General features: G+C 39.3%; 2 protein-coding genes across 2 annotated transcripts in view; one reads left to right on the top strand and one right to left on the bottom strand.

The window, feature by feature from the left end:
- LOC138209088 (tumor necrosis factor ligand superfamily member 14-like) overlaps positions 1 to 1616 on the top strand; it is a 2983-nt gene extending 1367 nt beyond the window's left edge. Inside the window, exons 3-7 of the mRNA XM_069167448.1 lie at positions 200 to 268; positions 366 to 399; positions 600 to 662; positions 766 to 1000; positions 1177 to 1616. Of these exons, the coding sequence (XP_069023549.1) occupies positions 200 to 268; positions 366 to 399; positions 600 to 662; positions 766 to 1000; positions 1177 to 1360 (585 nt within the window). The 3' untranslated portion in view covers positions 1361 to 1616. The remainder of the gene's footprint in view (positions 1 to 199; positions 269 to 365; positions 400 to 599; positions 663 to 765; positions 1001 to 1176) is intronic.
- A 3030-nt stretch (positions 1617 to 4646) lies between these two features.
- LOC138209137 (uncharacterized) lies at positions 4647 to 6656 on the bottom strand. Its single transcript, XM_069167518.1, has 3 exons — positions 6224 to 6656; positions 6064 to 6097; positions 4647 to 5845 (listed from the first exon to the last, which is right to left on the bottom strand). The coding sequence occupies exons 1-3, from the start codon at positions 6437 to 6439 to the stop codon at positions 5466 to 5468; spliced, it is 630 nt and encodes a 209-aa protein (XP_069023619.1). The 5' UTR covers positions 6440 to 6656; the 3' UTR covers positions 4647 to 5465.
- Between the last annotated feature and the right edge of the window lie 8344 nt (positions 6657 to 15000).

The raw sequence follows: 15000 nt of genomic DNA on the forward strand, positions 1-15000 counted from the left end.
ATACAGCAATATTGTGCTTGCATTGACAGTCTATGGACTTTTCCATATTTCCACACCTCTACAAAGTGAAACACTTCCTGTTCTTACAGAAACTTTTGACACTTTGCTTGCAAACACACACATAGACTTTCTTACTCACTGATGTGCTCATTCTATAATTGTCACTCTTAATTTTGTTGTTGTTGGTGTCTCCCTGCAGGCATTTTCTGTCTCTAGACCTCATCTTCACATTCAGAACTTTTCCAGTCCCAAAATATCTGGCCAGGAGGTGAGCATGGGTGTGCAGTATTGCGTGTCTGTTGGTATTGAGTGAAACTGCCAGGTATGTGTTTAGTTCTGACTTGTAACTTTTTCTTTCATTCCAGAGTGGCATCATACTGAGTCAAGTGGGGTCTAAAGGTATTGACTAACACATTATTATCGTAACTTACCGTGCCTCATGTTCTAAGAAACTGTCTGGGAAATAACAACAACAACAAAAAGTATATTGTCAAAAGATTTAACTACAAAAGATATTCACAGTTAAAATACCAAATATGTAAATTCCGATGTGTTCCTTTTTTCATTGATTGATTTATTGGTTGATGCGACCCTCTTAGTGTCCAATGAGATCCCCAGGGTGCTGACACAGGCACAAAAGAGGCCCTTTGCGCACCTGTTGGGTGAGAGCTCTCTCGACACTTTAGCTCAACAATTCAGCTCAAGTTTTTCATTTTCCGAGTTCAAAAAGCTTTTTTCTCCCTTTGTTTGTCACCTTTGTCTCAGGCCCCAACAATGCATTGGGGGAGAACAATGTGGTGCAGTGGATAAAAGAAGGTGAGGCCTTCACACAAAACATGGAGTACGACAAAGGCCAGTTGATAATCGAGAAGAAAGGTTACTACTACCTCTACTCCAAAGTGCAAGTAAATGCTGTCGAGGAGTGTTTGCTCATCCAGCACCGTGTCATGAAAAACACCAGCGCCTATGGCCATCCGATAGAACTAATGAAATCAAAAAGGTTTGTCACTGTACCACTTCTTACTTCCTTCCTCCTTCCTGTTGTGTGCTTTACTTGTTTGGCACCTGTTTGTAGCTTCACTTCTGTCTATATTTGGGCATGCTAACATCACTTCCATCTTCACTACAAGGAGGTGACTTTGTTTTTTGTCACACTTCTGCCATGTTTCCACGTAGTTTCCGCTGCTGGACCCCAAAACGTGAAAAGGCTTCAGAAATGGAGGATCTGTGGAACAGTTTCCTGGCTGGGATTTACCACCTGGAGAGTGGAGATAAAATTTTTGTCACATTGGACAACATACAGAAGATGCGTCTAGGGCTCACTGAAAACTTCATGGGGGCCTTTATGATATCTTCTTAGCGGCATGTAGAAATTTCTCTGTCCCATTTTGAGATGTTATTTTGTTTGTATTAATTTACACCATATGTTGTGCTCATTTGTTACATAGATATAATATATATACATAATACATTTAATATATGCTGTACTTGATGGATGTCTTTGTATCATGGAGGAAAACAACAAATAGTTGTGATATAAACAGTATCTGATATTCAGGCTATATTATCCTACTTGATATTTTGCAACATATTTTTGTTTTGACAATAAAATACAATTTCTTATCAAACAAGATAAGAGGTGGCATCAGTTTCTTGTATCAGGAAAGACAACAAGATCAATGAAGCAGGTTTATGAGAGATAATCAGAAGCTCACCGGGTGTCTTTTCTGCTCAAATACTAACGCACACAGATAAATTGCAGACAAGCCACATCACACATTTGCAGATCTATAGATATGAAACATGAATAAATTCCTGCAAGGCAGTATGTGCTTGAGGCGCAGGATGTGGTTGAGTAAGGATGCAGTGAAGAGCAATGGGGGTTGTGGGTAGTACACTAAGGTATCACTGACTCAGCTCCTCTTGCATTGTACAGGGGAAAGAAGTTTCACAGACAAAGCAGTTTCAAATGAAAAAAACACAACATACACAGCTACAGAGATGATTAGTAATGAGGGCAAGATAAGTGAATCTGCCTGGGAATGGGTATGGAAAAGAAAAAGAAAAGCGTGACAGATGAGTAAGGGAAGGTCAAGAGACTGGCAACCAAATTACTACTTACTTAGAAGTATGAGTAGAAACTCTAACCTCGGTTACATTTCAAAATTCTGGGTTACTTCCGCTGAGACAGATTTAATCTGCATCTGAGCAAAACAAACACTCACTAAGATACTCCTGTGTGTGAAAGCGAATGGGTATAAAAACACAACTTGCTGTTGCTCGTCTCTTGCAGCGCTGAGAGGTATCAAGTGTGTGTAACTCAAGTGCTACACTTCAGAACAATTTTGAGCTACTTGTGCATTAAATAACTTTCTATTTAGTGTCACTCTGTACTTCTTGGAACTTTTGGAATGAACACAATGAAGTCGGGTGCAAACAAGTAAATGTCCTTTCAGAGGTGCATTGTGACATTTTCTTGTAAACAAATACAAGTTTTGTTTACATTCAGTGTTAATGAAATATACTGTATGTAACTTTGAGGTCAACTTTGTTGAATGTGTGAAACATTCACAAAGCCAACTTCTAAGTATTTTAAAGTCAAGTTAAATTACATTTAATATCCTTTTTTGAAGCCAAATATAATGTCCATTTTTTGTTTTGTTTTATCTTGTTAATCGTTTTTTATTATATTTTTTTTAATTTTGTTATTATTAAAATTTAAAAAAAGACCATGGAAAGATATGAGAAATGCTTCTTTACCTATCAGCCACCTGGAAGGGCCTGGTGTCTGTTTGATTGACAGCAGCTGGAGGGCTGCCAGGGTGTGGGTGTTATGCTGTGAGGAAAAGAGGCAACTAAATAAACTCACACTGTGGTGTATGTGACAAGAAGTCTCTCAGTATTTAACCATACCAAAGGATAATATACAAAATGTCCCGTACCTGGGCAGCTAAATAGCTACTGGAGCCTGAAAACTTGTGCCCAGTGAATGTTTGTTTGGTCACTTGTTGAAGGAACAATTTCATTGGCTGCAGCCGTATCCAAAAAATATATTGGCCTGTACTCCATTCAATTAATACAAGTTGAGGGTGAAATAAAAAAAATGTGTATGTTTTAATTATAAATGTCTCCTTTTGTTTTCAATATTTTACTCTAAGAAGACAAAAAAAACCCGCAATTTAATTTCAGCTGATAAAATCTGATTTCAAATCCGATAACATTTATCAAATAAAGTTTGAACCCTAATCTTAAAAGTAGAGGGATGGTCTACTGAACTCAGACTGGGAGCTGGTTCGACAGAAGGGAAGCTTGATAGCTGAAATCTCTGCCTTGCAATCTACTTTTGAAAGCCTGCACTCTGAGCAGGAAGTGTTCTGTTCGAATAATATGGTACTCTGAGGTCTTTGGTACTGTATAAGATGGAAATGGGGTATTAAGGGCTTTGTAGGTAAGTTGAAAGACTTTAAATTCTATTCTTGATTTCAAATGAAGAGAAACTAATATGGAAAAAATGTGACTTCTCTTGTTAAATCCAGTCAGAACTCTCGCTGCAGCAGTTTCAATCAACTGGGGACTTTTCAGAGAGTTATCGGGACATTATGATTGTAAAAAATTATAATATTCAAACCTGGAAGTGACCATGGACTACTTTTTGTGCATCGCGATGAAACAGGATGTTCCTGAGTTTTAATATTACACATATAAAAGAAGGCAGTCCTAGAGACCTTCCTTTATGTTTGAATTAAACGACATCCAGTCAAAAACAACTCCAATGTTCTTCACAGGGGAACTGAAGATTATCCAATAAGTGAATGGATAATGAGTATCGAGGCGTTCAGGGCCAAAGACAATAACTACAGTTTTATCTGGATTTAGAAGTAGAAACTTACAGGTCATGCAGGCTGTTTTGTCAGACTTCATAGATAAATATAAGGTGGGAATAGCCATGGAAATGTATGCAGTCCTTCCTAATATTACCTAAGGGAAACATGTATATTGTGAAAAGCATGGGACCTTGCATAGAACCCTGTGGAACTCGTATATATCAACATTTATGTACACATCCTGCAGTGACAGAGGAACACTATCATTCATTTTGAGGTGTGTCCACCAGATTCACTCTCTTTTGGCTCTTTTGTTGTTCTCCATCAATTCCTGAGGGAAACATACAAAACAAAAACACCCAAACACTAAATGAAAGGTAACTATGCGACACACCATTTGGGATTTTGAAGAGTGCATCCAGATTTATCACCTCCATTAAATGTGAACTTCTCTTCAAAAGTAATGATCTAATTAAATGTATCTTTAAATTGTATTCAGCATTTCCTTTTAAACAAAATACGAGAACATATCTCCTGCTTATAGACCTGATAGATCACAATAGGATCTCACATTCATTTTCACTTGACATCTCCACCTTTGGTCTGTATAACACAAGGTGAACTTGTGTTTGTTCGCTGGCCCACACATTTGTTTTTTCTAAACCACATTTGATGGTAAATAAACAGGATGTGATGTGCATCCAGTTCCCGCTACAAGCTGCGTAACAGCAGAGAACTTTCCCTCACTGACAAACCTTTCATAAATTCCACTCGTTGCAATCACTTTCACACTCGTCATTTTCCAATTTAAATGAGCTCCGGGTTTATTGTATTCCTGTTTATTATGGATTACAAAAGAGTACATTCAACAGTGAGTAGTTCGTCCATAGGACTTACATATTTTTCAAAAGTAAAACGTGTTCTCAATTCATGAGTCCCTGCATACAATGTGCATTGTCCTTGGCAAAATAAACAAATGAACATACAATCAGTTTTGTCAATCTGACCATGTTTGGATTACAATAGGATAGTTTTTAATCCGCTTATGTTTCTGCAAAAGTTATTTTAAATCCAGCGTCACGGTTACCTATAATCAGAAGATATTTTATGAGTCAATGACTAACTACAGTGGAGCTAAATGCAGTTCCTTAGGCAGTATTGTAAAACCACACATTTCTGTAAACAACAACTTTATGCTCTGTGCAATTTATAAAATCTGAACTATAAAGTTACATTTAACCCAAAGTAGGCAGATTAAAATCAGTGTATTGCACTTAGTTCTTATGTAGTGGCGTCTACATCAAAATACATTTCTAGATAGAATATGGCGACATCATTATAAATATAAGTGTATAAATAGTTCCATATCAACAAATAAATATATTATACAGTATTTACACAGTGAGGTGAGTGTCTAGTCTTTTCCATTTCCTGTTTGCATTGTCATAATTGAAACTTCTCCGGAGATTCCTCCTTTAAATCCCACTAAGGTTCTTTGTCTTTCACCCTCAGTTTGCAAGAAACCTTGTCATTGCTCTGAAAATGGCACCAGTGCCTGTTTTCATCGACAATCACATGCTGGTGACCCACAGGGCACCTCTATATCTGGACAACTGCTGTTGCACAGCGACAGCATCCACATCAGTCCACGAGGAATATCCCAAATCCTGAGCCAAGTAGCTCCAGTTTCCAGTTCTGCAGTCCTTCCTTTGGGACAGTCATCTGAGTGATCAGTTTCGGCTGATCCAACCAGCTCACAGTCCAGCACTTTTTGCTCGCAGATGTTGAATTCGGCCGGAGCTCCACCTCGCAGGTGAGCTTATCATTGACTTGCACCCTGAGGAGGCCTGCGCTGCATTTGAAGGTGCAGGTCAGCTTGAGATCAAGGTACATGAAGTAGTTCCCCACCTGTTCTGGCGTCAGTGAATCCTGCTCTGAGTTGAAGATGAAGTTGCTTCCTACAGAGGTCCCATCACCGTAGTGGACTGAAGCCCACTTCATTGTGGAGTTCCCCAACTTGCCTGATGGAGGAGACAAACACATTTACTTTAGATGATGTTTACACACTTAACATCAGGTTTGGAAGTTGCATTTCTTTTAATTGTTGTCCGAACAGATTTAGTCAAGACCAAAGACGTCTATGAATACATTTTTATTTCCCATTTATGATGCAAATTAAGTTTTTTTTTTTTTTTTCTAACATGGAGATATTATTATATTACATAAACACAAAACTTACTTGAAATGGCTTCCAGGTAGGCAAAATTCTGCATCTATTGACAAAACAGAAAAAAAAATATGTGGATTAAAATGTGCAGAGGTCATGGGTTAAACGCAAAACAATTAGCTTTAGCTTTACACACTTTATGAAAATAATGATAAATAATAACCTTGTTTACCTTATATGCAGGGAAACTCGGACCTGGTGTCAAGTTTGACCTCCGAGCGCTCAAACTCGAGGAATCCCCTTTGGACCACAGCTCCATCACAACCATCGCTTCACCGGTGGCCAAAGCTGTGACCGCCACAAACAGCACAACGATGGAAACGACGAGAAAAATGTCCAGGCAGCTTCCACGTCGCCGGCCTCTTTCCTGGAGAGATTCAACGTCCATTATTTTTATTTGAAAGTCCTCACAATCGGCCTGTAGGTTCTCTTTAAAAGTTGTAGAGCTCCAAATGCTGGGTGGTTTATCTCCACAAGATGGTCAGCCCAATATCACGCGCCCAGTCCGAGTCCTGGAGTGAATGTCTCGACTAAAAGCACCATGATGTTTTATACTCTACTTCTTAGGCTACGTGCACTCAGTTTCAGACACAGAGGAAAATGCGGAAGTCATGGGTTTCCCTGTCGCCCACACACTCCTTTACTGCACTTGCAGTAGGTGGGAAAACGAGTCGCTGAGACTTTCCACAGCTCTCCTCACTATTGCGCAAGTGCGCCAAAGGCAGAGTGTTCGGTGGAAAGCGAAAGGGAGAGAAGATACATTGCCTCCAACTTCACTATATTCCGACACGGTCAAAGACAGGCTCATTTTCCCCTTTACACTTTGAACCCAGCAGGCCTGGCAAAAGTGGCACAATGGAGATACTGATGAAAATATTCTGAGTGTCCACCTAGTTGCCAAATTAGCGGAGTACTTTTTGTGTGTGATTTTGTGTGTGTGTGTGTGTGTGTGTGTGTGTGTGTGTGTGTGTGTGTGTGCGTGTGTGTGTGCGTGTGAGTGGGAGGATAAGATTAGATCGGGTAAGGCATTTGTGTATTTCAACACAAACCTAAAAAAAGCTCAGTATCATCCAGATGTTTCATTCTGGCAAAATGACTGCAAAATCCTGGAATCCCCAAGTAACACGTGTGTGTGTGTGTGTGGGGGGGGGGAGAGAGAGAGAGAGAGAGAGAGAGAGAGAGAGAGAGAGAGAGAGAGAGAGAGAGAGAGAGAGAGGAGGGGGGGGGGGGCGAGAGGGATGGGTTTCTAACTACTTCAGGGACCTGGAAGCTGGAGGTGCAGGTATCACAATAATTTTTTTTTTTTTTTTTTTTTTTTTTTTTTTTACCAGAGCAGGCACACCGTCACCAGCCAATCAGATTGTAATCTCATGAATACAGTATGAATCCCCAGTGAGAATAGACGCAATGGAATTTCCCACGTCATGCTTTTGAAAGACTTGAGACAGAAAACAGTTTAAGACTGACAGTGACAGGACGCGGTGGGGAGAGTGATTTCCTGCACCGATGTTTTCATTAGCAACCACATTGGTGCTGCATTAAGTCAAACTAACATAGTGTGCAACAGAATTGTGTTTACATCCTTGAAAGTATCCTGGTTTTAAATCTTCATGTCCCTGTACATATGATCATATCAGTATCCAACTCTATGCTGTGTCTGGATTTTGTTTTGGCCATCACAACCGCTCTGTACAAGAAAATTCCGAACCCTGAATGAGGTGTTTACATGCCACAAAATTCAGATTTCTATAAAGTGGTCCTGATACCCGACTATTTCCCTAAGGTGCCACCTAACCAGAATCATTTACTTCATTAGGTAAATTTCTTTAGTAAGTACATTGTTGTCACGATCTGATGCGTACCCAATGCCCCGGGTCGACGAACTCGTGGACCGACTGGGCACTGCACGTTTCTTTACGACACTGGATTTAACCAAGGGCTACTGGCAGATTCCTCCCTCGCCAGAGTCCAAGGAAAAAACAGCTTTCTCCGCGCTATTTGGATTATACCAATTCACCACGCTTCCCTTTGGGTTGTTCGGTGCCCCGGCCACTTTCCAACGCCTCATGGACCGGGTGCTGCGTCCGCGTGCTGCATATGCTGCCGCCTACCTGGATGATGTCATCATCCACAGCACCACCTGGGCGGAGCATGTGCAGCGGGTCAGCGCGGTGCTGGAGTCCATGAGGCAGGCTGGGCTCACCGCCAACCCAGGCAAGTGTGCAGTTGGACGGAGGGAGGTACGGTACGGTACGGAAAGGTGCCTCAGATCCGGTCCAGTGGACGGAGCAGTGCCAGCGGGCGTTTGAGAGGGTGAAACAGGCTCTCTGTGGGGAACCACTCCTCCACACACCTAACTTCTCTCTCCCCTATACCCTGCAGACTGATGCGTCGAACAGAGGGCTGGGGGCCGTTTTGTCCCAGCAGGTACGGGGGTCGACCGCCCTGTTCTGTACATCAGCTAATGGAGAGGTAGGCCAGGTACAGCACGGTGGAGAAGGAGTGCCTGGCCAGTGGGCTACGACCATCATGGGACGCCCATTCACCCTCTGTTCGGACCACGCTCCGCTCCAGCGGCTCCACCGCATGAAAGATACCAACGCCCGGATCACTCGGTTTTATCTGGCGTTACAGCTGTATAATTTCAAGGTGGTCAATAGGCCAGGGACGCAGATTACTGTGGCTGACTTCCTTTCCCGTTCACAATTGTGTTTCTATTTTTACAGTTCTTAAGAAAGAATAATAGAGAACTCCATATATGAGTCAAATTTGACATATCGAGAAGTAGAATATGCATCACTGCAAATTTTTCACCAGCTAGAAGGTTGTTCAGGTACATTTTTATTAAAATTTATCTGGATAAGATATTTGAAAACTCTTGTCTGCATACATTGTCAGTCAGTTTTTGGTGTTGAGGAACTCGACTGGCCTGTAGAGCCTTGACCTGAACCTGTTCGATGCTCGAGTGGCCAAATGGCAGCAAATCACCGCTGCTGTGCTCTAAAAATTAACCGAGTATCACGTCAAAGCATGTTCAGCAATACATCCATCAGTCCACCGGAGTATACCGTGAAAAGTAAGGTGCCTTACGTTCAAGCACCAAAAAAAAAAAAAACCCATGTGGTTAGGTTTAGAAAAAGATCACAGGTTGCTTTAAAATAAGTCTGTCACACAGAGGCGAACGCTGGTCTCTTGGTTAAAAGTCCTGTTTGACCTCTTCCCTTGTGGACTTTGTACTTTTCAACACGACCTCCTTCTTGTCATGCCTAGGCGAGGCAAAACGTATACGCATGTCGCGCTAATTAGCACAGACTAGCATGCTAACAGGGTAAATTGGAATGTGGTAAACGATGCACCTACTAAACATTAGTATGTTTGTGGTTGTGAGCATGTGAGCATTTTGACATTAACGTTTAGCAGGCAGCGTGCAGTGAGTGAGATCGCTAATAAGATTTAAACTGCAAATGCAAAGAATAAATAAATGAATCTTGGGTCTCTTGTTTATTTTAGGAGGAGTAGAGCTGATGCAGCAACAGTTCTTTTTATTTGGGTGTGGGTGGGTCATGAACTGATCACAATGTTACCCTGCAGTTGGTGTATTTACCATCACATGATAATTCATAAAGCCCAGACCTCCCAGGAGAGATTACACTGGGATTTGTGGAAATCACAAACAGCTGTTTTCTGATCAAACATGATCAGCTGATCAGATCTGCACAGTTTGCAAAAGGAGAAATGTTAGAGGGAATGTTTGTGGTTCTTACTGAACGGGAAGTACATGGTTATATTGAGACAGACATATGACAGATTCGATTTTGCTGTTTTTTTCCCCCTAAAATCTCTCATTGACAAAAAGTATTCCGTCCCTTAATCCTATACTTTGTAGAGGCCTCTTTTGGCTGCAGTTACAGCTTCAGGTCTTCTTGGGTGAATCTCTACCAGCTTTGAACGCCTGGATTTGTGCAGTCAAAGTTCTTTTGGTCTAATTATTCATCTCCTGAGGTTTCTTTTATGTTTTCCCTTTTACATCCTCTTAGCGAGTTTGTCCAGGTCAGGAACTTTTGCTGTTGTAGGTCTTTGAGGCCCACCATTGTTTGAAATGTCACAACATAAATGCAAGTTTGACATTTAGTGTTCCCACATGACACTTGCTTCAGTAATTTAAATATTATGAGGAATGACAACTGAGAAGTGTGATGGGAAAAATGTGGGGACTGTTTGTGTGTGGGAGTGACAGAGCAAGATGGGGAAGTTAGCATGAAACAGAGAAAATTAGAAACTTATCAAGTAAGATTCAGTTTTCAGAGGGTCATATATGCTCCAGGACGCACATAAAAACCCACGTTTTCAGTTCCTTAATGAAACTAAGCATCCATGTGCAAACATGAACACACCATCAGGCACAATGACATACACAGATACATTCCTAAAAAGTTCCCAAGCTTTTTTTTTTTTTTTTAAGAATATTGAATATCGCCAATGACAGCTAACTCAAGTTTTTTTTTCCAAATTCCAAAATGCTGGATTGGTTTCTTTTGTGTCTGTGACGTAACAGTTGAATTGTGGTTGTCTGCATTTGTAACTTGCATCTGCATGTCAAAGAAGTTGTATTAGATATGCTATTTTTCATCTTTGATCAAAGGAAGTGATACAGCATTACTCAGCGAGGTGCTGTAATATATAACATATGAAGCAATAACATGGTTTCATAGAAACAGTACTATAACGAATATTCTTGAAGTGATGAAATGGCAGACAAAGGCTTAAGAGGAACCATGTCATTTTTTTTGGTTCAGTGAAGGCAATCCAAATATATAAAGTTTTAATTACACTGTTTTCATATTTCTGTGGTCAGGATTACATATGGGCCTTTTTTTTAGACCAAAACAAAAAAAGAAACGCAGTTGTGATGTGCTGGGGTTTCTAACAGGGAAGTCACTGTCTCTATTGTCACTTCAAAAGTACAAGCACTCTCTCGCTCGCGCTGTCTTTCTATTTTCCTCTACGTTTAGATACGGAACCTAACATTGCTGATCATCAGCAGAAGAGAAGGCAAATGAAACCTCCCCTAGCAATACTTTTGCTGCCCCCTACAGCAGAAAACACATTTGCCCTGAGAGTCCTGAACAGTATTTTTTAGGTTAACTGAAGAAATTGTGCAAATAATATGATGTGAAATTTTCTTTTATGGTGAAAAAGCTTCAGGTTTCCTGTCCCATGTTATGAAAATACATGCAAAATATTAGAAAAAGAAAAAAAAAGAACAAGAATTATCTGAGTTATAACACAAAGTTAGGTTCTCTATAAAGATTCCTCAAAAATGGAGAAAGGTATGTTAAAAAAAAATTCATTGTCAAGCAGCCACATCAAGAAAGTGGTGGCACTTTCTGTATGTCTGTAATTCTCTTTTCCCCCCCAAGATATCTACGAGCTCCTTCAATTTCCCTTACTATCAATGTCTCCATGTTGATCCTCCTCTCTGCCAACATAAGTTCATCCAGCTCCTCAATACAAAAATAAACCAGATCAGCGCTGTTCTGCGTCCTGTGCTTGTTTATTTCTTCTCGCCTGTTGGTGTAAATGTGTTCAAAAAATTACGATTTAAAACCCTTTTAAAAATATGGCGATACACAAAACAAACAAGCCAGAAAAGTCTGCAATGTGATCATTATAGACTGAATTTGCATAGCATAAAGTATAATAATAATAATAATAATAATAATAGTAACAATAATAATAATAATTCCTGTTTATTGGCTTAGCTCAGTTCCTCCCTCCTCTCAGCTCTACTGTTGTTGGATAGTAACACTTTCATAACCAATACTGTAATGCTGCTGAAATCTGGTAATAATTGCGCAACATGCAGTCAGTAAAACATTCCTATTCTGAGTTTATTTAAGGACTCTCGGACTTTCACAAGTTCCTCTCAAAGTAAATACCGTGATTTGATATTTTCTAATATTGTCCAGAATTCCGATGACAAAATACTGATCATCTAAATGATGAAATACGATTTTTTTTTTTGCAATTTTATTTAAAAAAAAAAAAAAAAAAAAAAAAAAAAAAAAAAAAAAAGTATATTTACTTTATTTAACTGAACACTTTTTTTAAACCAGTTATACTCCAAAATATTCTGATCAATAAATTGACAAGTTACTTGGCCGCAGGTTAGTTCTGTTACAACAACATCCTATTTTTTTTTTGTTTCCCCTCCCCTGATGTTTCTATCATGTTTTCCTTTTTCTGCTGAAGTTTGTAGTTGTTTTTTTTCATCTTCGTATAGAGTGTGGGTTGGGTCGGAAACATTTAAATCTACAGGTAAATATGACTTTTTATGGTCCCACATGACATAACTAACCTCATGCCACGAAAGAAAAAGAATAGAAGCCTTCAATGATAAACATAACATGGAACTGAAAAGGGTGGCGGTGTGATGGGAAAAATGTGGGGACTGTTTGTGTGTGGGGAAGTCAGCATTAAACAGAGAAAATGAGAAACAGCATGACAAGTAAGACTGAGATGGTCTTTGGAAGGTCATGTGCTCTTAAAAGATCTAAAACCCCGTGTTTTCTGTTCCTTAATGAAACTAACCACCACGGTACAAACATGAACCGTCAGACACGACGACACACACAGATGCATTCCTCAAATGTTCCCATGTTTCTTTACGAAAGCTTTAAACTTGCTCGCAGTGATTTTGCTGCCCCCTACAGCAGAAAACAAAAATTTCCTAAATATTGTCATCAAAACATGTGCAAACGCAGACTTCTTCATTCTTAAATGGAAAAAACATGAACATTTCTCCCATGTTATAAAAATACATACACAGCATTATCCTGATCTCTTAGTAACATTAGGTTAGGTAGGTTAGGTAGTTACTTTATTAATCCCCGAGGGGAAATTTTTTCGCTACAGCAGCATACAGGAAGCAATAGATAATAATAGAATAATAGAAAGCAATAAAATAGCAGTAAAAATATTAAATATTAAATATAAAATGCACAGTATATAAAGTATATACAGTACAGTATATATCTATATATATTATATACAAACAACCAAGAACACAGACAACAGTGTTATTGTTGTGTGATTCAACCACTCCAGGACGTCACTCCCAAAGAAAAGAAAAAAAGAAAAACAAAACAAAACATAATAAAAGAATCTTTGAGTAGCTGGTAGGTGGATTTTGTTTCCTTCAGACAGGTCCAGCTGTTCCCTCGTTTCTGGTCTTTATGCTAAGCGAAGCTAACTGTCTGTAAAGCTTCACATGCACATTCCAATTATATCTGTCTACTCATCTAATGGCAGCAAGAACAAGGATAAATCAGCATAAATGCCAAAATGCCTCCCTTTAACATCGATGGTTAATAAATAAACTTTAATAACAAAATTTGGATGTTGTTATAAGTTATAAGAAAGTAAGAGAATCGTAATCACCCTTCCAAATAGAAAGAATAAACACTGGTGCATAACTATAACTATAGTGAATGTATTTATCAAACAACATTATAAATGTTTTATGCATTTATAAAGTGGTACTTCACTCACTCAAGAATGAAAAGCTATATTTTTCAACTGTAGCCCACTTTTTGCTACCCAGTGCAAGGAAGCAACAATTAGATGGATTTAAGCAGCTGACTCAGTTAACCAGGAAGAAAATGAAGGATTATAAGGGATCAGATAGTGATTTGTCAAAACAGTTCTCAGAAAGAATGCGTCTCACTATTAATGTCTGAGTTAACAAATGATTGTAAAGGGTTTTGTTTAGGCTACTTTAGTTGTTCCTTTGTAATCTCCTATAATTGCCAATATAAGTGCTGGCAGCAGTATTTAATTCTTTTACTGAAGAAAAACTGTCCCCAAACAAAAGGAAAATTGGGTTTATTTAAACAAAAAAAGAGTCTTCCTTATCTGCCTCAATGACCCAGTAGTGCGATAGGTTTGGAGACATAATCTTAATGTTATCGACTGGATCAGAGTCCTTGTGGAATTCATAAATGTCAAAAATGTTTGACATTTAATTTAGAAATCCCGTGGTGAACTAGTGTTGGATAACCTGCTGATATTCCTTTGCACGAGGCAGCTGTTACGATGGCGATGGAGACTGTCGGTGAAAACACATTCATTAAACCATCTGCAAAATGTTCTTGCCGTCTGTGCAAACATTTGTCTCACATAATCTCACTATTCCAATACGAGTTCGATTTGAAAACAGTTCAGTCCACACGTAACTCATATAGTTTGATGCATTTCATAAACATTCAGCTCGAGTGGAGACAGCAAGATCAGGACAACTTTAATCTGACAGCGAGACAGAAACAGCCTGAGCAGCACACATATGTTCTCAAACATTACAAGAGTTTACAATTTGCAAGTAGATATATGTATTTTGAACATTTTTTTTTTTACATTTTCTTTTAAAAGATGTTGATTATTCAGAGTTTTTGCACCAAAAATAAAAGCATTAGCCAAACTCTTTCTGCATTTTACGCATGGTGACATTTCCTCTGTGGAGAATCTTCATTCAGATGCTGAAGGTGGAGCACACATGCAAATTGATTTTGCAGACCACCAACACAGCTTTCTTGGAGAAGACAAGAGAGCACAGCTTTGAGCGTGTTGGTCGGCTCACCTGTGTCATCAGGTCTGAGCCCATAATATTCTCAAACAAAACCCTGTCTCTCAGATCAGTTGTCTTGTCTGTCCGTCCAACTGTCTCGATCACGATGGCACTAGGAAACGTCACGTTAAAACACCTCTGAGTCTGAGTGAAAGAGAAAGAGAACATATGTTCACGACAGAATTAAAGTGTTCAACCTACAGCGGAGTATCTAAACACCGTAATACCAGCGACGATGACTTTAAAATGATATTTCTGAATCCACCATTTTCTGAATCATGAGCCGGGGCAAATGTGTTCGAACCTTTTGTTGAACTATTGAAAAT

This window comes from Embiotoca jacksoni, unplaced genomic scaffold (assembly GCF_022577435.1).
Source record: "Embiotoca jacksoni isolate LCO1_2020_lvr unplaced genomic scaffold, fEmbJac1.0.p SCAF_4, whole genome shotgun sequence".
Classification (NCBI taxonomy): domain Eukaryota; kingdom Metazoa; phylum Chordata; class Actinopteri; family Embiotocidae; genus Embiotoca; species Embiotoca jacksoni.